The sequence below is a fragment of the Herpailurus yagouaroundi genome, unplaced genomic scaffold (genome assembly GCF_014898765.1).
Source record: "Herpailurus yagouaroundi ecotype Mexico unplaced genomic scaffold, PumYag 198, whole genome shotgun sequence".
NCBI classification, from domain to species: domain Eukaryota; kingdom Metazoa; phylum Chordata; class Mammalia; order Carnivora; family Felidae; genus Herpailurus; species Herpailurus yagouaroundi.
Window position 1 is genome coordinate 22,672,045 of NW_024412429.1, and position 26,902 is coordinate 22,698,946.

Genomic DNA, 26,902 nt, shown 5'->3' on the forward strand with positions numbered 1-26,902 from the left:
TCGTATACAGATGGAAACTTAGGATATTTACTAATTAAAGTTTATCAGAAGAAAATATCAAAAATGGGATTTCACATTATATAGACTGAAGCTGGATAAAAAAACCGATTCTCCTAGTAAGTAAATAATGCCAGTAAATAGAACTCCAAAGACTGTTTCACCAAAAAGTTCTAACACCAAAGTAACATTTCTTTAAAGACCTATTAAATGTCCGAAAAAAACCACCAAAACTTCAACCACTTTCACGCAGGCTGATATGTTGTTTAATGATACTGTTTTGAAAATTTTAAAGGGAGTAAAGAAGAAGAAAATCTGAATCTAGTTTTTACTTGTTCTACATGACGTCTCAAGAAGAATCGTGGGCTTATGGAACAGCTGTCTGCCTTCCCCCCCCCTTAGGTGGCATTCCTGGGTACACAGCCACGCAGGCTGATAAGGGGAGACCGTCTGAAAACAAAAAAAGGCATTTACTTTAGAACTTCATTGTTTCCACATTGGGAATGTTAAATAATACAGGCCTCATTACAGTTTTAACAACACAAATCACAATATCAAAAAAAAAAAAAAAAAAAAAAAAAAGTCTCCATAGCAGTCCGATTCAGTATCAATCTCAGGGAAATGGCCTTTTTTGGGGGAAATGCGTGTGGAAGAAGGGACAGGGCTGTAGCCTCCCAGGTCAAAATGAGGGCTCATTCCCCTTTCCTGTGGTTTACCAGTCAGAAGCTGAATATCATTTTCAAACTATGTGCACTTTTGTTTAACAAAAGAGTATGTTTCAAGAGCATATATTTTGTTAATCCAAGGGAGGGTTTACCCAAATTTCTCTTTGGTTTGCCTGCTATGGATTCATTCTCTTAAAGGCTCAGTAACAGGATCTTACACATTAAATGATTAGCAACACCTGGATTAGAGGTTAATTTTTTTTTTTTTCCCCTTACCTGGCCTCTAGGAGTTAATCTTTTTTAGAAGATTTAGTAAATCCTTGTCTGAGTTTTGCTCCAGAAGCAGGGTCCACTGCTAATCCTTTGCAGACATAAACAGATTTGTTATTATGTAAAAGCAAACATTAGCAAGAAAAAAAAAAGGAATGATGAAATCCTCACATTGGATTCAGAAGTCTCTCCTTCCTTTTTGTTTTGTTCTGTTTTGTTTTGTAGCTATAGACAAATAATCAGTCTCTATCTTGGGCCAAATAATAAGGGAAACAGGGACAGTCCCAGGCACCTTCTCTGTCTCTGCCCCTGGCGCTTCTCGCGGTTGGGCCCTCCGGGACCAGCACCTCGGGCGGGCCACCACTTATACAATCCGACTCTCCCCGCTGCTGTCCTGGCTTTCGAAATGTTCCCTGAGTATATCGTGTCTTCACAGTTCTTTGCCTGCTCTCATTCCAGAAAGGGTTTGATAAGCCTTATGGAAGCATGAGATGCCTTTCCTCCCAGGGCTTATTTTCATAGCGATGGACTCATTCCATAAACAGGATTCTTTTCCTTTGTGCCCAGCAGCATTATTAGGTATCAGGGTGGAGGAGTTTGTAGATACAAGCCTGCCATACCATGGTCTGTTTTGTACTGCATGGTATGGGACAGGAGTCTCAGGTAAATCTTTTTTTCTTGTTTTGTTTTGTAAAATGGAACAATCCCCTTCTGTCCTAGAGGCCTCCTTTCCACTCCGTGTTTTATGAAGGGGGAGTTACCAAACAACCCAAGGACACCGTGAATCAAACTAATCAAAAGACATGGGAGTAGAAAGAGTTTTCAGTGTTCCTTTTACTGAAAGTCCTACAAGTTTTAGGTCTTCCAAAGACGCGGCAACTGACCCCTTGATACTCGTTACATCTGCTACATAATTAAATTAGTAAGGAGGGGATGCCAGTGCAGGGAAGATGCTTACCTTCATCAAATCCGCTGGATCCAAAAATAAAAGCAGAGCCCACCCCAACAAAGTCGTGCAATACGATTCAGTGAATACATGACACAATATAGGTCTAGCGCCCAGAACTGTATTGACACAGTGATCTTAGTTGCTCTGTATGAAAGTCCTGGAGAAGCTTCGCTCAGCAGTACCTTCTCAGAAACCCAGTCCCTTTTACACCCAAACCCTCGAGCAAATAGCCACCGGTTGTACATTTGCTAACTAGGCTATAAACTCACTTTGCAACTGAACATCAGAATCTTCGTGTGAGTAAAAGATCTATATAACTTTTTCCACAACAATTTCCATACATAAGTATTACAGGTAATGATTACAATATTATCAATGCCTATCTCCTTAATGTTTTCATTTTTGACCCAGTTTTCCCAAAGCAGACAAAGGTCTGGTCGGCTCTACCCCTTTCGATGAAGTGGCTTGAGCCAGTTCCTTAGGCTTTCTGTGCTTCCCTCACCTGTAAACCAGGAACAGGACAATTACGTGTGCACTGTATTACTGTGAGGTGTGAACGAGATGATATATGACGTGCTCAGAGGACTGCTCGACATCAGTCTGGGCCATCATCCACGAAGAAGGGAATTACTTAGCACAGCAAAAAAGTGGATACAACCTAGCTGCTCACTACCAGAAAAAGAGCTAAATAAGTAATCTGTGATACAGTGCTCGAAGACAAAACTCTTTTTGCCATAGGGAAATCTTCAAAATGTGTTAGTGAAAAAAAGTGAGGATGAGTAGAGGGGCTATGATCCCAAACTTTGATAAAAGGGAAAAAAAAAAAGAAAGTGTAAGTAGAGGAAAATGGAAAACGGTATCGATGTTGACAGTGGTCATGTCAGGATATGGAATTATGAGTGTCTTTTATTTTCTTCTTTTTCTCCATTTTCCAGTATTTTCCACACTAAGCATTAATTTCCTACGTGATACTTTTTAAAAAATGCTCCCTCAAAAGAATTTTCTGCAGACAAACAAAATAGCTCGAAATGAGAAATCCCAGGCCATCGTGATTGCCTAACTTATGCAGCCACCAGTGACGGAGGAGGCAACATCAGCGTCTGCCTTTATCACATCCAGTCTGGGTGCCTCACTGAGCATTTATGACCCTCCCTTGCTCCAGGGCCAGCCTTCCGTTCTAACTTGATTTTCTGCTCACACCCCAACTCGTTGCTATGCTTTGGGCCATTTGTTTCCGAAGTATGTCTTCTGCATTTTCCTTTTCTTATCTTTGTTTGTTCCATCTTCAATTTTTCTCCACTGGTCAAAATCTAGCTCACCCTGAAAGCTCATCCCGAATGCCTCCGCCCCCATGAAGCTTCCTCTCTCTCAGGCTGACACGTCCTCCATAAAGCCTCCTGAGCAAAGATGATTTTTCTTGTATTCCCTTAGGACTTCCACTTCTAATTGTTAAATACTTGACATAATTTTTAACTGCCTCTTCTCTAAGACTTTTAGGAATCTACGGGCATAAGAAATAACCATGCATAATAATATGTTCAATGAATGAATCCTCTGAACATCCACGGCAGCTGCTGTGTCAACTTCATACATCACATGCTTTCTTGAATCAGAGATCTTCCCGCACACGCTTATCTTCTCATAAGATTGTGACTTTTGCACACGTATCTCCCCTGACTGAATTTAGAACAAAATGCTGTACCTGGAAGGTACTACATGTTTATTTTGCTCAAGAGAGGTTAAGAATGAAAGCCAGAGTTTTAGAGAGTTAACCGCCAGCTAGATGAAAGACAATAATAGGATTTATGTGGAAGGCGAGTGACACCAAGTGGCCTAAACTACTGATTATCAATCTAGAAATAGCAAAGCCCAGCAACCACAATTTTTTAAAAGATTCTCCTATTCTCAAATACACTGAGACCGAGCTGAACAGAAACAACGGACAGTAAGATGCAGATCTGATTCATATCAGAGCCTCTTTATATTAGTGAAAGGCAATGTTTTTCTCTAAGCCTTAAACATTTTTAAGAATTCATCTCCCCTGAGATGAATATACTTCTTATATGTTCAGCATGCTTTCTCCCCAGAATGACTCCAAATGAATGTTAACTAATTTAAAGGCATACCAACCGGAGACTTTATATTTAAATGTAAGCAGGTGACACTACAGGAAAAGACAAGGAATTCAATTTTTTTTTAAATGCTTATTTTGAGAGAGAGTGCCTGTGCACATGGGGTAGGGGAGAAAGAGAGGGACAGCGAGAATCCTAAGCAGTGTCCAGGCCATCAGCACAGAGCCCAACACGGGGCTCGATCTCACAAGCTGCGAGATCACGACCTAAGCTGAAATGAGGAGTCAGAGGCTTAACTGACTAAGCCACCCAGACACTCCAAGAAATTAAAATTTAAAAGCATCTTAAACCTGAAATAAAACAAAAACTACCTCTTTTTTTTTTTTTTTAACATTTATTTATCTTTGAGAAACAGAAAGAGACAGAGCATGAGCAGGGAAGGGGCAGAGAGAGAAGAAGACACAGAATCCGAAGCAGGCTCCAGGCTCTAAGCAAGCGGTCAGCACAGAGCCTGATGCGGGGCTCGAACTCACAAACTGTGAGATCATAACCTGAGCCGAAGTTGGACGCTCAACCGACTGAGCCACCCAGGCACACCAAAACAAAAACTACCTCTTAAAGCTAATTAACATGACAATTCTAATTCACATGCCAATAATTTAAGTGGGAAATTACAGAATCAAGATATCTACTTTTCTCCCATATATTTCATTCAAAAAAGTGTTTCTCAAATATCTCATGTGCTCTAAACAGTTCCAACAGGTAGAGATACAGCAGCAGAATTAAAAATAGACAAAGGAGACAGATCCTAGCCTTCTTGAAACTTAAGTTCCTTTTTGGTGGTGGGAGAAAAATATATACAGAATATTAAATGGTAATAAATTCTATATTAAAAAACTACAAAGGGGGAGAGCACATGGGTGGCTCAATAGGTTAAGCATCTGACTCTTGGTTTTGGCCTAGGTCACGATCTCATGGTTTGTGAGTTCGAGCCCCATGTCAGGCTCTGCACTGGCAGCACGGAGCCTGCTTGGGATTCACTTTTTCTCTCTCTCTTCTCTCTCTCTCTGCCCCTCCCTTGCTAGAGCGTGCATGCTCTCTTTCAAAATAAATAAATAGACACTAAAAAGGTTTTTAAAAAGACTACAAAGGGAATTATGGAGGGTTTAAGTTTAAACACAGAGGTTGGGGGGGGGTCACTCTGAAGACGACACTCAATAAAGACCTGAAGGGAGTGAGCAGTGCAGGTCAGTGGGGGACTGTTTTGGTCTTCAGCCAAAGGAGCAACAAGAGCCCTGGGTCAGGAGTGTGCAGGCCTGTTACCGCCTAGAACAACACAGGGGCGCCTGGGGGACTCCGTCAGTTAAGTGTCCGACTTCAGCTCAGCTCACGATCTCAGTTTATGAGTTCAAGCCCCGCGTTGGGCCCTGTGATGACAGCTGGGAGCCTGGAGCCTGCTTTGGATTCTGTGTCTCCCTCTCTCTCTGCCCTTCCCCCACTCATACTCTCTCTCAAAAATAAATAAACATTAAAAAAAATTTTTTTTTAAAGAACAACACAGAGGTGGTGGTGGTATAGAACCCAGTGTGAGCCATGTTAAAAAATGTGCCTTTTGGGGTGCCTGGGTGGCGCAGTCGGTTAAGCGTCTGACTTCAGCCAGGTCACGATCTCGCAGTCCGGGAGTTCGAGCCCCGCGTCGGGCTCTGGGCTGATGGCTCAGAGCCTGGAGCCTGTTTCCGATTCTGTGTCTCCCTCTCTCTCTGCCCCTCCCCCATTCATGCTCTGTCTCTCTCTGTCCCAAAAATAAATAAACGTTGAAAAAAAAAATTTTTTTTTTAAAATGTGCCTCTTACTTAGCAACATCACAGTGGTCATAAACCACCATAACATAATACTATTTTGCTTAGACCTACTGGCTATTAATCTATTTTCTGATATATTAGAATGGTGTCTATAACATTCTGCCTAATGTCAAGTGCTGGGACATATCACATCCCAAGACACATTATGGGATGTGTCACATACTGTGACATGAGACTTCTGAGTTGTAGTTTAGGACTTTTTCACTTACGCTTTGCTGCTACTTTGAAGAAATTACTTAGCCCAAGCCAAAAAAACCTCTTCCTTTATTTTCAACACTGTTTCATCCTGACACACTGTCTTCTCGAACCATTCCCAATCGTTTTGCAAATTTACTAGACCAAGGAATGAAGGCCCTATCTCCACTGCGGTACTCAGACCGGACTTTGCACATTGTCAGAGTTCTCTAATCATGATGAATTTAGAAATATTCCCTCCTGGCAAGTAAGGTTCAAGCTCAAACTTAAAAGAGGGCTTTTCACTGGAAGGGAGGCAATATAATCTTTGGAAAAAATAAGGAAAGAAACTATAATAGAAAGAATTTGTCTCTACTGAAGGACACTAATCTATAGTTTAGAAAAATAGCAAGTTTTACCAAATAAACACACATACAATTTGAATTTATTTTTCTCTAAGTGAAAACTAAAACCCCATTGTTAAGTTTTCACAGATCAGGAAAAAAATGAATGGATTGGGCTTACAGGCCTGTAGGGAATCTTTTTCAAATGTCCCATTCCATTTGTAGCCCATGATAAACAACTCATGAGGAATTTCAAAACTACAAAAGCTTTCTGGTGTGGTGACTTTATAAGCTTTGAGACTGGCAGTTCCTGGTCTGATTCTGAGAACTTCTTCAAAATATGACTTCTGATCAGAGGCAACAATATGGCCTTGAGTGAATTCACATTGCCTTCATAGCATAATGTTGATCATAAGAAGAATGCCACATTTATTAAGGCAGCTCAGTGCAGAGGGGAAACACATGTAGGTTTACCGGTCGTGTGCCTTGAACAAATAACTTCTCCTCTCCGAGCCTCTTTCCCTTTCCACAGATTAAAACATTCGGGAGATTATTAGGAGGATAAAATGAAATGGTTCTAGCACATAGGAAGTGCTTTAATGGTGGTTATGCCTTTCTGCTACTTGGAAGAAATTGTTTAGTTCTAGCAAGGAAAATTTCCCTTTTTTTTTTTTCTTTCCCAGCTTTATTGAGATATAATTGATTAGAACATCGTGAGGGTTTAAGGTGCACAACAGGATGGTTTGATACACCTATATCTTGCAAAATAACTACCACAAAAAATTTTTACACATCCATCACCTCACATAGTTACTTTTGGTGGGTGTGTGTGGTGAGGATATTTAAGATCTACTCTCTTAGCAAGTTTCAAGTATATAACACAATATTTTTAACAAAAGTCCCCATGCCGTACATTAGACCCCCGGCACTTACAACTGGGAGTCTGTACCCTTTGACCATCATTTCCCCAACCTCACCTTCACCTAGGACAACCACCATTCTACTTCCTGTTTTTATGAGTTCAGCTTCTTTTAGATTCCATATGTCAGTGTGATCACACGGTATTTATCTTTCTCTGTCTGAACTATCTCACTTAGGATAATGATCTTAATGTCCGTCCGTGTTGTCACAGAAGGCAGAATTTCCTTCTTTTCTATGGCTACATGACATTCCATCATGTCTATATGCAACGTCTTTAACTCTTCATCCAGCAGCAGACACTTAGGTTGTTGCCATGTCTTGGCTCTTCCATTTTCTTCTCTTATTTTCCACACCATACCTGACACACTGCTATATCCCATTCTTAACCTCTTTTCAATTTCACAAGACCAGAGAAGGATGGCTCTAGACCGTCCTGTATCTGACTCTGTATATCAACAGAGTTATCAAAATCCCGATAAATTCGGAAACGCTCCTTCTTGGCAAATAAGTGTTAACCTCAAACAAAACCACATATCTTTACACCCAAAAGCAACACTGTATGTCACAGCTTTCTTCAACCGCCAACAAATCCCAAAGCCAACAAGCGATTCCCCTCTGGTCCCTCATCCGATAGCCGACTCGCTCGCTCCGACTCACCTGGCCTAGCTGGGACCACAGTCGGGGATCCCAGGGCCCTGTTCTGCAGCAACACTCTCACGGCACTGGTTACAGTTGGCTCTTTTTTGGGACTCATCTGAGCCCTAGCCTACAGGAAGAGCAAGAGAGACGGGGAACAAGTCTGTAACCTCAGGTAGCACTCAGGAGGTAAAGCTGTTGCCACTTAACCAGTAGCAGATGGGGGTCAGCTCCAGGACATGCTGCACCCACGGGGAGGGGACACACGCACACCCTGTACCCTCGTTCGCCTGTCCTCCTGCCGGTTCTCAGAGTCACGTCTGGGTTTTGGCACTTGCACTCCATAATCAACCCCTGAGGGGAGTGGTGATATGTTAATCCTGTAAAATTCATTGTATGGAGACATAAGAAATCACTTAATGTCAATAAGGACAGTTATGGAACATTTTAGTTGTTCATTTTACTTGAGGATGATTTTGTTTTTAAATCCACGAACGGAGAAGAAAAACAGACGTTGGCAGGCAGCACATGTTTTAAACACAGAATTCCATCATCTCCACACCACGCCCCTCCCTGCCGCGTAGCGGTAGCTGAACAGTTACATTAATACAGAATAAGGACCCGAAGGTCCTTCGGGGGCTTCCTACCTAGCTACCGGTCCCAACATCTCCATGGCAACTACTGTATAAAGATAACCTGCTACTCCAAGTGAGAGTAGCTCACTTGGCAAGGATAGCCGCGGGGCTACAGCAGGCAGCTCATCCCCATGCAGACAAAGACAGCTATTTCCAGAGGCCCGTACTGGTCTCTTTTGGTGAAGGCTATAACACATTTTTAAAGTTGATTATGTTTAAAATAGAAACACATTTCAGCTGTGCTGTTAACAGCCCTTCGGCAGTAAGACGACCCCTCCCGTCTTGCTCCACTCTGAATGGGCCCCACTATGAGCCCGGCCCCTGAGTGGCGAAGCTGGCAGAAGACAAACAAGGGCTGCTGTTCAGATACACTCTACGGGGAGTTTCCTCAGAAAGCAGCTAATTTTTCTTCTGCGCGCCCAATCACCACTTAGTTCTGGAAAACAAGGAGAGGAACAGGGCCAAGTCACTGGTTACACTCAGGACGGCCAGCTGGCCTTCTTCAGGAATAAAAAGCACTTCCGTTTGCTGCTTCCCTGGGCTCCCTTTGGCCCCACTAATGTGACGAACTTCGTGAACTGGTTAGAACATTTCGAAGAAATGTAATGCGCCCTTCCCTGCTTTAGAAGGTATAGGTAGAGTTTCACTTAGAAAACTTTTCCGGGGTGCCCGGGGGGCTCGGTCGGTTGAGCATCCATCCGACTCTTGGTCCCGGCTCAGGTCATGATCTCACTGTTCGTGGGTTCAAGCCCCACGTCGGACTCTGTGCTGACAGCCTGCTTGGGATTCTCTTGCTCTCTCTCTCTCTGCCCCTCCCCCACTAGCGCTCACTGTCTCTCACACTCTCAGAAATAAATGAATAAACTTTTTAAAAATTAAAAAAAAAAAAAAGAAATTTTAAGAAAGAAAACTTTTCCAACTCAGTTGAATTCAAGCCCAAAGCATCATATACCCCCCAGATTGTGGTGCCTGTCCCACTGACAAGAGAGGATGGCCAGAGAGGAGGAGGAGGGTGGGGCAGCGTGGAAAGAGGAAAGGCGGAGGAGACCTGTGTGCAAGCCACTTTGCTTCTGTTGTCTATAATCCTCGCAACAATGTGGCAAGGTACAGATTAAAGTGAGTCTCAAAGAATTTGTCTAAGTTTACCTACGGATAATAAATTAAAGAATTGAAAGTCAAACCCTAACTAGTGATTACAGAATCTGGGTTCCTTCCACGCCGCACTGCTCCCATGCTATTGCAGGTATAAAGACTGAATCTCTACAACTATATTTATCATAACCACCCTGCCTGCTCCACCAACACATCTATCTCCTGCTTCCTGTGTTTCTTTATCTAGATGGATAGTATACTACCTTCTCAGGCTCCGAAGCTAAAATCCTTGTCAACCCCGATCCTCTTTTAGCCCATATCCAATCGGCGTCTCAGACCCCCCATTCTCAAATTCTTCCTCCGCATACAACCCGTTAGTCCTCTTTCTCTGGGCCCGCATTCTTTATCTGTTGCTGGGACTCCTAACCATGGCCAATCCATCTGACCACTAGTGGCAAAGGTAATCCTTCTAAAACACCAATTGTGTCACTCCAGTCTGCACTATTCAACCCGTCGACACTGCCCACAGAACGACACAGGAGGCAGGTCACAACCAGACAGGAGAGCTAAGAAAGGCGATCTGCAGAGAGGGGAGCTAGCAGAAGCATGCCAGGAAGAAGGGACAAGTTGAGAAAGTGGAGAGGACGACTTCCTGGGTTCAGGGGGGACGTTCCAGTTCCTGTGTGAGGTCCTCAGATTTGAGGGCATCTCGCCACTTCCTCTTTTCCTCCTCTCTGAACTGACTCGAGTGGAAGCCCTTCTAGATCTGATGCCCCCTCACCTGCCCCTTCCCCCTCGCACACAGGCACTCCTCAGGCCACAAACTGGACATTTTGTGTGTAATATCCTCCCCAACCCCCACTCCAGGCTGGTGAACCCATCTGATATTCAAGGAGAAATGCTGCTCTTCTTTGAAGGCTCCCCTGGATCACACTGGCCTCTTCCTCCATAGCGCTCCTGCACAGGTCAAATCCCACAGCTTCCGACTGCCTCGTTTCCAAGCCCTCCTCCACCTCTGTTGAATTACAAATGCTGATCAATCAGCACCTAGCACAGTGTCTGGGACAGAATAGACACTCAGTAACTGTCCACTGTGTATGGAGACAGAGCTCAGAGTCCAGAGTCCGCGGGATATGCTACTGTTGGACAAGCTCCCACCCCCTATTACATACTGGATTTTGTGGAAATCTTTCTCAATGTTTCATACCCTCAAGTATTCAGGCCAGTTTAATCTTTCCTTGGCATCGGAGTCATGTTATGAGACTAACAGTCTCCATAGTATATCGTAAGTTATATCCCTGGGGCCGCTGATGTGTGTGAAGCTGTTTGCCGGACCTCAGTTCTGTTTTCATTAGTCTGTCGTCTTCCGGATCAGCCCGTCCATTTACTTACCCGTACCTATTTGTAACAGCCTGTTTCCATTCATTTACTTTACCTTGCTGATTCTATGGCTTTAAAGAAAAGGCTGCAGACCCCTCCTCTATCAGAGAACAACACAGACAACCTACAGAACAGGTCTTCCTTACGACAGCTTGCCCACTCGGCCAGCCCCGCTTCAGGTTCGCTGTGCTTTTCTGGATGACTAAGGCTGATAGTTACTGTTGCATACATGCACAGGGTTTTACCGTAACACTACAGAAACACTACTTACACATTCAAGGCTTCATCCTGAGAAGCTTCAAACACTGTAGAAATATTTTTTTCTATAATATCCAAAGGTGCTGCTAGCTAGAAAGCATGCCTCAAAAGAAGCCAACTTCCATGAGGATGAATGACAGTGAGTAGCGACCTTGATCCTTATACTTCTGGGGATGGGTAATTTAGGTTCCCTACCAAACCCTACCTGCTCACCCCGAACACGCAAGGGCACAGAGCCAACACCTGGGGAGAGATAGTTACCTGCACCCTGGATGCCATTTTGGCTGCTGTCTGGGCTGGATCAAAGACTCGGCGAGAAGACTGATCCTTGCAGAAATTAATATGCTGACTGGCTGCGGTTTCATTAAACCTCCTCATACAGTATGGGCACTGAATATAATCTAAATGCAAAGATAACAACGAAAAGCAATCAATGTTTCAAAAGCAACTCTGGAATGGGCTATATGAAATGAAATAAATGAGATATGACCTCTGCTCCAACATAAAAGAGCAAAAGTCTCAGACTATGGTTTGAGACAGTGTTATGCCCGAGGGAAAGGTGTACAAGGGCGGAAATAAAGGACAGAGCATGGGGAGACATCTTTCTCCTGTATACATTTATTTCAATTAAATGTGTCTCTTTAAAATGTCTATGTGGGGGGCGCCTGGGTGGCGCAGTCGGTTAAGCGTCCGACTTCAGCCAGGTCACGATCTCCCGGTCTGTGAGTTCGAGCCCCACGTCGGGCTCTGGGCTGATGGCTCAGAGCCTGGAGCCTGTTTCCGATTCTGTGTCTCCCTCTCTCTCTGCCCCTCCCCCGTTCATGCTCTATCTCTGTCCCAAAAATAAATAAACATTGAAAAAAAAATTTTTTTAAATAAAAAAAAAATAAAATAAAATGTTTATGTGGTATTTTCTTTTTTTTTTATTTTTAAATTTTTTTTTTTTAACGTTTATTTATTTTTGAGACAGAGAGAGACAGAGCATGAACGGGGGAGGGTCAGAGAGAGGGAGACACAGAATCTGAAACAGGCTCCAGGCTCTGAGCGGTCAGCACAGAGCCTGATACGGGGCTCGAACTCACGGACCGCGAGATCATGACCTGGGCCGAAGTCGGACGTTCAACCGACTGAGCCACCCAGGTGCCCCATATGTGGTATTTTCTTAGACAATAGACTCATTATATTTAGGCACTTCTCAATTAAGTGAGATATTCAGTGAATCCTTACGTGAAGAAAACAGTCCTAGGATCACAGACGGTTGGTATTGATGACGGTGAAGAACACAGAAGATAAAAAGCCCAGGCTGTGGTACTGGGTGGGACGGAAGGTCACCAGAGAGGTTATGGGGCTCCTCTTGCTCTTTATAGAAGGAGGAAGGTGTCTCAAATTTGGGGGTTTGGGGGATGGGATTTGAAGTCAGTGTCGCTGGCAGAAAAAGACACTACCTCTGCAGTGATTGATTTTTTTTTTTTACTCAACTCCTAAATAAGGAGGCAAATAATAAGTTCAGGAGGGAGGTAAAGGAAAAAGAAAAAGGTGAGGTTCAAAAAGGAGAAAGGGGAAAGCAGGAGGAGTGGTAGGAAAGCTTCAGGGTCCGAGCCTCCCGGGCAGCTCTGTGGGCACCAGGACCCTCTGTGCTGCTGCCCACCGCTCTCCGTTTGGCCCTCGTTTGCAACGACTAACCAGTAAGCGAAACGGGATGTGCCAGAACCGTGGCCTTTGTCGATGAGGAGACGCTCGAGGCAAAGCCATTTTGGAGCCCACCCCTCTGACGTGCGCGGGAACGTGAGATTTGCTTCTTGTTTTGTTTTAGGCACCGGTAAGGGATGACAGAGTGGATAGGAGCACTAGGAGAGAGTAACATTCCCCTTCCCCCCTGCCAGGAAAGATCTGAGACAGCACCGACCTTACGCTTGGTACGGAAATTTGGATTAGTATATGGTCACCCACATCCACATCTACACGGGTGCATGGCTGTTTGAAGCAGTGATGTCTTCAAGATTAAGTCTTTTTGAAGGCATCTTCTAAAACAATTGGGGAGAGTTTTGTTGGAACAAATCATTTCCTTTCCTAGAATGAATACTAGTAAAGTGTAATAATTGGCATATATAAGAAATTGGAATATGACAGATAAGCACTTAGCCTAACCTTTTATTTCACATCCTAGAAGGCAGTATGTAATCATCAATTCAATCTGTATTGAACACCTATTACGTGCCCGGCACTGGTTTATAGTTGGGGGCACAACGACTCTGCAGAAACAAAGTTTTCCCACAGTGGTAAAGGTTTTTCCCTTGAACAGAATAAAATAGGGCAGCATTGGGAAATGATGAAGGCCCTGCAGCCTGCCTGACTGGTTTTGAACCTGAGCTCTTCACCTGCGACATGTGCGAACATCGGCAAGTTACTCAATATCCCTTAAGCTTCGATTTCCCCAGTCCCTACACAGCACCTATTTCATCAGGCTGTTGTGAAAGTTAACTCAGATAAGTCACACTAGGGCTCAGTACAGTGGGCAGGTGGAACATCCTATTACTATAAGGAAACAGGCCCAGCAAGCTTGCGTTTCCAACTACCAAACAGGAATGAAACTGCTTATAAGAGTAAAATTGAAAGTGCCATTATTGTGCAGAATTCATGGTGGTGATGGAGAAAGCAAACCAAGAACTCTTCTCTTGCTTTGGTGGTTTCTTGAGTTTTACCAGCTGAGAGTCAAGGCTTTGGTCAGAAATGCTGCTACCACAAACCCTACTCAGTTTGTGCAAAGACAGTGATCGTGGCAGTGACTGGATGGCTTCTTCATTCCCACTTGTTCGTTCATTGATTCACTGCCACCCTTCTGTGTGGCGCTGTATGCCATCAGGGACACAACAAAGCTGAGGTGTATTTCCCTGCCAACAAAAATCTCAGAGAAAACTAGAAGGCTAGGCAAAGAAGTAGACAAGTGCCACTCATGATGTAAGCTTCTAAGGAAGCACTGGGTCCTCCAGGGGCCCAGAGGAGGGACAGGAAGCCAAGACTTAAAGGGGCAGAGGAAGGGGTGGCTTGGGTGGCTCAGCTGATTAAGCACCCAACTTCTACTCAGGTCATGATCTCACGGCTCCTGAGTTCGAGACCCACATCGGGCTCTGTGCTAACAGCTCAGAGCCTGGAGCCTGCTGCAGATTCTGTGTGTCTCTCTCTCTCTGCCGCTCCCCCACTTGTGCTGTCTCTCTCTCTCTCTCTCAAAAATAAACAAACATTAAAATAATAATAATAATAAAGGGGCAGAGGAAGAAAACTTCAAATACTCTGAGAATGGAAAAAAAATGGTTTTGCAACAATAATCTGAACACAGCATGACTGGTTTACATGGTCCACCGTCATCTCAATCTGAGTCCCCTCTTCCTCTATCAATAATGGTGTCGTGGGGCGCCTGGGTGGCTTAGTAGGTTAAGCGTCCAACTTTGGCTCAGGTCACGATCTCGCAGTTTGTGAGTTCGAGCCCTGCGCTGGGCTGACAGCTCAGAGCCTGGAGCCTGCTTCGGATTCTGTGTCTCCCTCTCTCTCTGACCCTCCCCCGTTCATGCTCTGTCTCTCTCTGTCTCAAAAATAAATATTAAAAAAAATAATAATAATAATGGTGTCATAAAAGTCACTATGTGCTATTTATTTCCAAAGTAATGATCTTTAAAGTCTGACTACAGATGGGTTCTTAGGACGACTATGGGAAAGGTGGCCAGATCTCAAAAACATTCAGCAAGCATCATTTTTAAAATGTAAGCATTGTGTTGAGTGTCCATGTCTATGAAGCCTGTGAAATGGGCACTAAATGTCCCAGGTCTCACTGAAAATCTCAACTGCAAATATTCTCTACCATTGTTCCTATAAAGTATCACAGCATCCTGGAAAGTTGAATGATTAGCACATTTACTTAAGTTAGGAAGAATTACAATAAATGTACGCATGTCACAAAAACTGAGTCATGAAATCAGGAATCATGCTGAGAAAACAAGGAAATGATCTGCAAACTCATGCATACTAGGCCGCATTATATATAACCCCAGTTATAACTGTACATGTTTTCTAGTATTTAAGACTGAGAATATATGGACTAATATAAAATCCTCACATAGTCTAATGGAATAGTAATGAAAAATGTGCTATTTTAGATAATCATTTTGTTTGGTGCATAAAATTATACTAAGGGCACAGGGAAGAATTTAATTATAAAGCTATGTTTTAGCATAAGAACATGAGGGCAGAAAAAGAAATTGTACATGTGATGAGACCTTACAAAGAGAATTATTTATTTTAAGGAAACAATAATCCCCACATTTTAAATCCAATGTGGAAATTAGAGAAATCCACACAGCAGGACAGCTGACATAGTTTCGTTTATTTGACTAAAGAACTATAAAGTAGCCATCAACCCTGTAGCTTCTGCTATTAACAGGAAATACTGCTCATAAAAGATTTTTTTTGTTATATAAGGCTTGTTGCCAAAGTATTATCAAAATCACAGCCATAGATCTTTCTACTTTCACATTATTTTAAGCTATATTTTCATTAGCACCCAGCAAAAGTGAAGCAATTATTAAGATTATTTTCTGGCACACCAGCACGCCCACAACAGTTGTGGCCAGGCCTCTTAGCCAGCTGCGCTGGGAGCTAATCCCACCCACCAGCACGCCCACAGCAGCTGCAGCCAAGCTGCTCGGCCAGCTATGCCAAGGGCCAGCCCCGCCCAGCAGTGCACTCACAGCAGTTACGGCCCAGTCACAACGAGAGGGCACAAGCAGCCCACAGAGAGCACGCTCCTGGAGCTCCTGGTTCTGGTGACCAGGGTGGATTGCACTACTGGGTCCTATAGGCCTTCTACACAAGACATCTACCTTCCTTCAAGACCAGGAAACATAAGTGACCAACCAAATACATAGAAACAAACACAGAGAATAAGAAAAAAAAAGACAGAGAATATATGCCAAACAACAAAAAATAAAAAAAAAAAGACAAAATCTCAAAAACACACACGACTAAACAAAATGGAGATGAGCAATCTCCCTGATAAAAAGTTCAAAGTGATGTTAACAAGGATGCTCACTGGACTTGAGAGAAGAGTGGATGAAGTCAATGATAACTTCAACAAAGACAAAGAAAATGTAAGAACCAATCAGAGAATAGAATAACGAAATGAAAAATGCACTAGAGGGAATCAACATAGATTAGAGGATGCAGAAGAATGGATCAACAATCTGGAAGACACGGTAGTGGAAATCACCCAAACTGAACAGCAAAAATAAAAAATAATTTTTAAAAATGAGGATAGGTTGGGGCACCTGGGTGGTTCAGTCAGTTAAGCATCTGACTCTTGATTTTGGCTCAGGTCATGATCTCACAGTCATGAGATCGAGCCCCATGTCAGGCCCCATGCTGGTTGTGAAGCCTATAATGTTCTCTCTCTCCCTTTCTCTCTGCCTCTCTCTCTCTCTCTTTCTTTCTCTCTCTCTCTCAAAAGAAAAAAAAAAATGAGGATAGGTTAAGGAACTTCTGGGACAACATCAAGCATTTTACATTTGTATCATGGGGGGCCCAGAAGGAGGAAAGCAAGAAAAAAGGGCAAAAAATTTACTGAAGAAATAAATAATTTTGAATAATTTCTTCAATAATATTGAAGAAACTTCCCTAACCTTGGGATGAAAACTGACATCCAGGTCCAGGAATCACAGAGTCCCAAATAAGATGAACCCAAAGAAGTCTACCAAGACATGTAATAATTAAAATGTCAACAATCACAGATAAAGGAAGAGTCTTAACAGCAGCAACAGGAAAGCAACTAGTTACATACAAGGGAATCCTCCACATAAGGCTATCTGCTGATTTTTTAGTTTCTGCTAAAACTAAAGTCATTTAGTCATTAAAGATATTCTGCAGAAACTTTGAAAGCTAAAAAGGAGTGGCATGATCTATATTCAAAGGGCTGGAAGGAAAAAAACCTATAACCAAGAACACTCTACCTGGCAAGGTTATCATTCAGAATTAAAGGACGGATAAAGAGTTTCCCAAACAAAAGTTAGAGTTCATCACCACTAAATTGGCCTTACAAGAAATGTTAAAAGGACTTAAGTGTAAAATAAAAGGCCATAAGTAAGAAAGTAAGAAAATTATGAAAAAAACAGTTTCACTGGTAAAAGCAAACATATAGTAAAGGTCAATCACTTATAAAGCTAGTATGAAAGTTAAAACACAAAAGTAGTTAAATCAGTTACATCTACAACAACATGCTACTACTAAACAACCAATGGATCAACAAAGAAATCAAAAAGGAAATCAAAACACACCCTGAAACAAATGAATTTGAAAACACAATGTTTCAAAATCTTTGAGAGGCAGCAAAAGCAGCTCTAAGAAGGAAGTTTACAGCAATATAGCTTACCTCAAGGAGCAAGAAAAATATCAAATAAGCTATCTAACCTTACACCTAAAGGAACTACAGAAAGAACAAACAAAGCCCAAGTTAATAGAAGGAAATAATAAAAATCAGAGCAGAAATAAATGAAATTAGGACCAAAAAAGCAATAGAGAAGATCAATGAAAATAAAAGATGATTCTTTGAAGAGATAAACAAAATGAACAAACTTTTAGTCAGACTCATCAAGGAAAAAGGAGAACTCAAATAAAATTAGAAATGAAAGAGGAGAAGGTACAACCAACAATATAAAGATACAAAGAATTATAAGGAACTACTATTGAAAATTATATACCAACAAACTGGACAACTTAGAAGAAATGGATAAATTTCTAGAAGCATGAAATCTTCCAAGACTGAATCATGAAAATATAGAAAATCTGAACAGACCATTTACCAGTAATGAAATTGAGTCAGCAGGGGCGCGTGGGTGGCTCAGTCAGTTGAACATCTGACTTCCACTCAGGTCATGATCTTGCAGTTTGTGAGTTCAAGCCCCGCATCCAGCTAAGAGCCTGGAGCCTGCTTCAGATTCTGTGTCTCCCTCTCTCTCTGCCTTTCATCTACTTGCTTGCTCTCTGTCTCTCAAAAACAAACATTAAAAAAAAATTAAAAAAAAAAAATTGAATCAGCAATCCAAAAACTCTGAACAAACAAAAGTCCAGGATCAAATGAATTTGCAGGTGAATTCTACCAAACATTTAAAGAAGAGTTAATATCTACCTTTCTCAAACCATTCCAAAATACTGAGGAGAAAGACATGCTTCCAAATTCCTTCTAAGAGGCCAGCAACCTGATACCAAAACCAAAGCTACTACAAAAAAAAAAAAAAAAAAAAAAAAAAAAAATTATAAGCCAATATCTCTAATGAAATTTAAAGCAAAAATCCTCAACAAAATATTAGCAAACCAAATTCAAATTAATTCACATTAAAATAAGTAAGTCACAGAGAGGAAAAATACAGCATAGGGAATATAGTCAGTAACACCAATAATTTTGTATGATGACAGATGGTGACTACACTTACCATGGTGAGCACTGAGTAATGTACTGAATTGTTGAATCAATATGCTGCACACCTGAAACTAATATAACATTGTATGTTAACTACATCAATAAAAATAACTAAATAAAAATAAAAAATGTTTAAAAGATCATATACCACAATCAAGTGGGACTTATTCCCTGGGATGCAAGGATGGTTCAATATCTGCAAATTAATCAATGTGATACAACATGTTTAAAAAAATGAAGGATAAAATCCTTCATATAATCCTTTCAATAGAGGAAGAAAAAGCATTTGACAAAATTCAACATCCATTTATAATAAAAACTCTCAACAAAATGGGTACAGAGGGAACATACCTCAACATAATAAATGCCATATATGGCAAACAAAGAGCTAGCATCATACTCAATGGTGAAAGGTTGAGAGCTTTTCCCCTTAGATCAGGAACAAGACAAAGATGTCCACTCTCACAAGTTTTGTTCAACATACTACAAGAAGTCCTAGCCACAGAAAACAGACAAGAAAAAGAAGTAAGAGACATATAACTTGGTAAGGAAGAAACAAAACTGTCACTATTTGCAGATGACATACTATATACATAGAAAACCCTAAAGACTGTTAGAACTAGTAAATTAATTCAGTAAAGTTACAAGATACAAAATTAATATGCAGGAATCTGTTGTATTTCTATGCACTTTAAATGAAGTAACAGAAAGAGAAATTAAGAAAACAATCCCACTTACAACTTCATCAAAAAGAATAAAATAAATAGGAATATATTTAACTAAGAAGGTGAAAGACCTGTACTCTGATAACTATAAAATACTGATTAAAGAAACTGAAGACAACACAAATAAATGGAAAGATACACCATGCTCATAGACTGAAAAATTTAATATTGTTAAAATGTCTATAATATCCAAAGCAATCTACAGATTCAATACAATTCCTACCAAATTATCACTAGCATTTTTCATAAATCTAGCATTTTCACACAACTAGAACAAATAACAAAATTTTTATGGAACTACCAAAGACCCTGAATAGCCAAAGAAATCTTGAGAAAGAAGAACAAAGCTAGAGATATCACAATCCCAGATTTCAAACTCTATTATAAAGCTCTAATAATCAAAACAGTATAGTCCTGTCACAAAAACAGACACAATGGAACAGAATAGAGAGAAGAAGGCAAGAATATACAGTAGGGAAAAGACAATCTCTTCAACAAATGGTGCTGGGAAAACTGGATGGATACACACAAAAGAATGAGAATAGGCCATTTTTTTTTTTTTACACCATATACAAAAATAAACTCAAAATGAATTAAAAACCTAAATGTAAGACCTGAAACCATAAAAGTTCTAAAAGAAAACACAAGCAATAGACTCTTGGACATAGGAGTTAGTAATATATTTTTGGATCTGTCTCCTTAGACAAGGGCAACAAAAACAAAAATAAACTGGGACTATATCAAACTAAAAAATTTTGCACAATGAAAGAAACCATGAACAAGACAAAAAGACAACTTACTGAATCGGAGAAGATATCTGAAAATGATATATCTGATAAGGGGTTAGTATCCAAAATATATAAAGAACTCCCAGAACTCAACACCAAAAAAATCTGATTAAAAAATGAACTCAAGACCTGAATAGTCATTTTTCCAAAGAAGACATACAGAAGGCTAACAGGCACATGAAAAGATGCTCAACATCACTAATCAGGGAAATGCAAATCAAAACCAAAATAAAATATTACTTTACACTTGTCAGAAGGGCTAGAATAAAAAATACAGGAAAAAACAAGTGTTGGTGAAGATGCAGAGAAAGGTAACCCCCCAAGCACTATTGGTGGGAATAGAAACTGATGCAGCCACTGTGTAAAAGAACATAAAAATTAAAAATATAAATACCAGGGGCGCCTGGATGGCTCAAGCTAACTCTTGAGTTTGGCTCAGGTCATGATGTTATGGTTGTGAAATCAAGCCCCGCCTTGGGCTCAGCACAGAGCATGGAGCCTACTTGGGATTCTCAGTCTCCACTCTCAAAAAAAATAAGTGAACATATATATATATGGAGAGAAAGAGATAGAGAGTGAAGGAGGGAGGGAGGGGGAGAGAGAAAGAGTGAGAGAGGGAGAGTGAGGGAGGGAGGGAGAGGGAGAGAGGGAGGGAGGGGGAGAGGGAGAGAGAGAGAGACCATATAATCCAGTAATTCCATTTCTGGATATTTACCCAAAGAAATGAAAACACTAATTTAACATGGATGGACCTAGAGGGTAATAAAACAGAGAAAGATAAATAGCGTATGATTTCACTTATACGTGTAATCTAAAAAACAAATGAACAAACAAAAAACAGAAACAGACTTATAAATACAAAAAACAAAGTGGTGGTTGCCAGCAGGGGAGGGAGGTGCGGGGATGGGCAAAATAGGTAAAAGGGATTAAGAGGTAAAAACTTCCAGTTACAATATAAGTAAATCACCCTTTCAATAAAGGATGAATCTTAAATAATAATCCTAAACAAAGGATAAAGAAAAAAGGTCACCTCACCAAAAAAATATGTTTTTTAATTTTATAAAAGGAATCTGTAAGTTTCCTCACATTAGAAAACAAAACGAACACCAGACGCAATACAAAAAGCATTACCGAAAGCATCCTATCCTACTCCTTTTCTGCTTCCTCTGGTTAGGAAGGAAGGAAGGAAGGAAGGAAGGAAGGAAGGAAGGAAGGAAGGCAGGAAGGAAGGAAGGAAAAAGGCAGATTAAATTAATCAAGGAAAACTAACACAAGAACAGAAAATTAGGACGTGCTCTGTCAATGGGTAACAGACCAACAACACCCACAATGATCGATCTCAACACTATTATAGTGGCCCAAGTAAAATATACTTTATTTTTCACATAGAGCTCTAAAATTTCATTCATTCAGCAACTGAAATAATCTCCTGTGTTAAGAATAGTCAAGGTAAGCTCTTTTCACACTGGAAAATTATTATAGCCAACATTATCCTTTACTCCACATTCCTGTGCACTTCAGTACCAAATAGTTTCATCTTCCCCTCAAAACTTAAAAATAAGTAAGAAGTAAATCAGTCATGGGGATAAAAAGTATAGTGTAGAGAATATAGTCAATGATATTGTAGTAAATTTGTACGGTGACAGATGTTAATTACACTCAACGTGGTGAGCATTTTGTAATGTGTACAAATGTCGAATCACTAATGTGAACTAATTTACATGAAGTAAAATACACCTATTTTAAGCATACCGGCCAGTGAGTTTTAATAAACGTACACATTTGTGTAACCACTTCATTTAAAACACAGAACTGTTCCCTTCATGCCCCTTTTCAGTCAATATTCCCCCAAACCCAGTCTCAATCAATCAAAACTCCATTTTCTATCACTAAAGTTTTGGGTTTTTTTGTTTTGTTTTTGAGAGAGAGACAGCATGAGCACATGAGGGGGGTGAGGGACAGAGCGAGAGAGAGAGAGACTGAATCTTAAGCACGCTCCATGCTCAGTGTGGAGCCCAACGTGGGGCTTGATCCCACAACCCTGGGATCATGACCTGAGCTGAAATCAAAAGTGCAACATGCAACCAACTGAGCCACCAGGCACCCTTCCTGCCACTCAAGTTTTATCTGTTGTACAGTTTCACATAAGAGAATACCCATGTTGCTGCTTATATAGTAGCACTTTCTTCTTACTGTGGAGTTGTATTCTGGTTTGTAAATAATTACACAATTTTTGTATCTACTCGCTGATGGATGTTTGCGGGGGGTGGTTTCCCCCAGTTTATGTTATATAGAGCTACTATGAACATTAACATATAAGTCTTTTCTAAGGACACGTTTCCAGTTTTTTGCAAAAATACCTAGGTATAGAATTGCTCTATAAATAAGCATATGTTTAACTTAAGAAAATACCAGTGCAGAGTAGCTGTCCTATTTTACACTCCCTTCAGCAGTGGGAGACTTCCAGCTGTTCCACATCCTCGCTATCATTTGTATTGTCAGTCCTTAATTTTAGCCATCAAGTGGGTATGTGGTAGTATCTCACCGTAGTTGTAATTCATATTTCCTTGACAGAAATGATGTTAAGTATCTTTTTATGTGCTTATTGGCCATTATTCTGTGATGTATCTGTTCAAATACATCTCTCACCTTTTTTCTTACTGGGTTGTCTTCTTGAATTTCAAGAGTTCTTTCTATATTCTTGATATGAGTCCTTTGTCAGTATGTATTATGAGCATTATCTCTCAGCCTGTGGCTTGCCTTTGCACTCTCTTAATGGTGTCTCTCAAGACTAAAATTTTTAATTTTGGTGAAGCCCAATTTATCAATTTCCTTTTTAAAAATCTGTACATTTTATATCCTGCTTAAGTAATCTTGGTTGACTCTTAGATCAAAGATTTTTGTTTTTTCTAGAAATCTTATTGTTGTAGCACTTATAAGGTCAATGTTCCATTGTGAATTAATTTTTGTCAGTTAATTTTTGTCAATTTTTGTATAAGGATCATGACTCATTTTCTCCAAATGGATATTTATGTCAAAAATCAATTGCCCATACATGGATCTACATCCAGATACTCTTTTCTGTTCAATTGATACACCAATATCAAATTACTGAATAACTCTAACATCATAATAAGTCTTGACATCAGGTAGTGTAAGTCCTCCAATTTTTTCCCTTTTTTCCAAACTATCTTGGCTATTCCAGATCCTTTGAACTTCCAAATAATTTTAAAGTCAACTGGTGAATTCCTATGTGGCAAAGAAAACTTGCAGGGGTTTTTACTGGAATTACACTGAGTCCATAGATCAATTTAGGAAGAACTGACATGGTAACATAATACTGAGTCTTTCAAATCATGAAAATGGTAAATCTCTCCATTTATTTTGGTCTTTTTTAAATTTCTCTGAACAGTGTTTCATGGTTTTCATTTTTCAAGTCTTACACGTATTTTGTTAAACATACCCCTAAGTAGGGGCACCTGGGTGGCTCAGTCAGTTAAGCGTCCGAGTTCGGCTCAGGTCATGATCTCACGGTCTGTGAGTTCGAGCCCCACGTCGGGCTCTGTGCTGACAGCTCAGAGCCTGGAGCCTGCTTCAGATTCTGTGTCTCCCTCTCTCTCTGACCCTCCCCCATTCATGCTCTGTCTCTCTCTGTCCCAAAAATAAATAAACATTAAAAAAAAAATTGTAAAAAACCTTAAAAAAAAACCATACCCCTAAGTACTAATGCTTTCTCATAATTGTAAACGTATTTTTTTTTAACATTTATTTATTACTGAGAGAGAGAAAGCATGAGCATGGGAGGGGCAGAGAGAGGAGGAGACACAGAATCTGAAGGAGGCTCCAGGCTCTGGACTGTCAGCACAGAGCCTGACGCAGGGCTCGAACCCGCAAACCCAGGGAGATCATGACCTGAGCCGAAGTCAGATGCTTAACCGACTGAGCCACCCAGGCGCCCCAATTGTAAACATATTTTTAATTTCATTTTTTAATTGTTTATGCCTAGTATATAAAAATATAAATTATTTATGTATATTGACTTTATATCCTGAAAAGTGTGTTAAATGAACTTTTAACTCCAGTAGCTTTCTTACAGTTTCCTAAGATTTTCTATATTTACTCATTCATGGTTATGTTGTCTATGAAGAAAGACAGTTTTACCTCTTCTTCTCCAATAATTTATTTCCTTATTTCGGTGGGTACTACATCTTTAGTATAGTATTGAACGGAAGTGGTCAGAAAAGACATCCTTGCTTTTTCTCATCTCAGTGGGAAAGTGTTCAGTTTTTCATCAAGTGTAATGTTAACTGCAGATTGCTCAAAAATGTCCTTTTATTGAGGTGTTTCCCTTCTATTTCTACCTTTTCTAAGAATTTTCTTATATAAACATGTACAGGGGTTGCATTTTGTCACAGGCTTTTCCTGTATCTAGTGGGATAATCATATGCTTTTACAAATATTTTGTTAAGATGGTGAACTACATTTACTATTTTCTTCCCTCTACTTAACTGAGGTGTAATTTGTTCTTGAAACTTTTTAAAGAGGAAACATATAAAGCAATTGGTTTAAACGTTTTTTTCTTTTCTAATTATAAGCTTTTTTTTTAAGCTATAAACCTCCTCCTTGCGCTGTTGTAGCTGAATCCCACAAATTTTGATGTTTTCATTACCATTCAGTTCAAAATATTTTCCCATTTCTCTTACGATTTCTTCTTAAATCCATGCATTAAGAAAAGCTGATAATTTCCAAATATTAGGAAATTTTCTAGATATATTTTCATCATAAATTTCAACTTAATTCTGCTTTGTCAAGTAACAGTCTGCATGATATCTCAATCCTTTTACATTTACTGAAACTTACTTTGTGGCCCTACACATCCTGGACAAATGCTCCATGTGTACTTAAAAAGAATTATATTCTGCTGTTGCTACACGTCACATTATAGCTTTAGATATCAATTAGGTCAAACTGGTTGATACTGTTGTTCACATTAGAAAATGTCCTGTGTCCTTACTGATTTTCCTGTTGCTTATTTTATTAGCTACTAAGAAAGGAACACTAAAATCTCTAAATACAACTGTGAATCTGTCTAGAGTTTTGTCATTTTTTGTTTTATGTTCTCTGAACTCTGTTACTAGGTACATAAACATTTAGGACTGATAGGCCTTCTTGATGAACATGTATGTTTAATCGTTACTCTTGTTAATAACACTTGACATTTGCTTTGCCTGATATTAATATGAGCACTCAGGTTTTATGATTATTATTTGCATGTATATCTTTCCCCATGCTTTTAACATGCCAGTCTATAGTTGTTTTGACATTGCTGGTGTTTATTTCTCCTTTTATCTTTTTATCCAAGAGGGAAGGCACAGATCGTAAATGTATGTCTCCACGAAATGTTTTCAAGCTGCACACACCCATGTAATCCAGCCCGGATCAAGACACGGAACATTCTCAGCAATGTTCCTCATGTCCACTCCTGCTCATCCCCACCCCTCCAAGGAAAACCGCTGACTGACTTCCAACCTCAGAGGTTCAAACTTGAAGTTTCTAAAACATTTGAGTTTCTGGTATTTATAAATCAGGAAATCTGCATTTCTGACATCCTTTGAGAAATTAGATATGGCCACCCTGGTGTATGTCCCCTTGAGGCGGCAGCAGCCTGCTAACATAGGAGCAGCTGTCCTGAGAGTGTGGTCTCTGTAGGCCTACCTGGGTCACCTCCTTGTTTGCTCACCTGCCTGGCACATTTATTTACATCTTTCTATTTAAAGTGTGTTTCTTGTGGAAAGAATATAATTGGACCTTGCTTTATTATTCAGTCTGACAATCTGCTTTTTATCTGAAGGGTTTAGGTCATTTATACGCAACTATCCATATGGTTGGGTTTAAGTTTACCATCTTGCTATTTGTCTTTATCCCATCTTTTCTTTGTTGTCCCCCCCACCTCTTTTCCTATCTTCTCTTAGATTGAATTTTCTTCCATTTTATCTCCACTCCACCTATTGTCTTATTACTGATATGTCAACACTTTTGTGTGTTTAGGGTTTATAATAGACATCTTTAAGATATAATATTCTACCTTCAAACAATACTACACCTATTCATGTATAATGGGTACTAAACTTATTCATGTCTATTACACAGAAAACTTTCAACAATGTATGTCCATTTTCCTTACTTAACCTTATTGTATTGTTTTCATACATTTCACCACTTCCACATGCATAATCCTCACAATATGTTATTATTTATGTTTTAAATAGCCAGTTATAACTCTCAGATAACATTTACTCAGTGGAAAACAAGACAAGGATATCTGCTTTCACCACTGCTGTACAATATAGTATTGGAAGTTCTAACCAGAGGATTTAGACATGAAAAAGAAATAAAAGAGACAAACTGGAGAGGAAGAAGTAAAATTACATCAGTTCACAAATGACATAATTTTATATGTAGAAAACCCTGAAAATTCCACACCAAAAAAACCCCAAAAAACTGTTAGAGCTAACAAAATTCAACTGAGTTGTAGGATACAAAATTAATACCTTCAAATCAGTCGTATTTCTATATACTAGCAATGAACAATCTGAAAATAAACTTAACAATTCCATTTACAATAACATCAAAAATAATAAAATAGGAATAAATCAAACCAAAGGGGTAAAA

General features: G+C 40.1%; 1 protein-coding gene across 2 annotated transcripts in view; it reads right to left on the minus strand.

Annotated features, from left to right (window-relative positions):
* Nucleotides 1-237: 237 nt before the first annotated feature.
* ZC2HC1B (zinc finger C2HC-type containing 1B) overlaps nucleotides 238-26,902 on the minus strand; it is a 41,683-nt gene continuing 15,018 nt past the window's right edge. Inside the window, exons 5-8 of one of the 2 annotated variants that reach the window (XM_040448981.1) lie at nucleotides 11,517-11,656; nucleotides 7,912-8,020; nucleotides 939-1,023; nucleotides 238-447 (exon numbers count right to left, since the gene is read on the minus strand). In XM_040448981.1, coding sequence (XP_040304915.1) covers nucleotides 953-1,023; nucleotides 7,912-8,020; nucleotides 11,517-11,656 — 320 coding nt within the window. In that variant the 3' untranslated portion in view covers nucleotides 238-447; nucleotides 939-952. The remainder of the gene's footprint in view (nucleotides 448-938; nucleotides 1,024-7,911; nucleotides 8,021-11,516; nucleotides 11,657-26,902) is intronic. The other variant, XM_040448980.1, reaches the window with a different exon arrangement.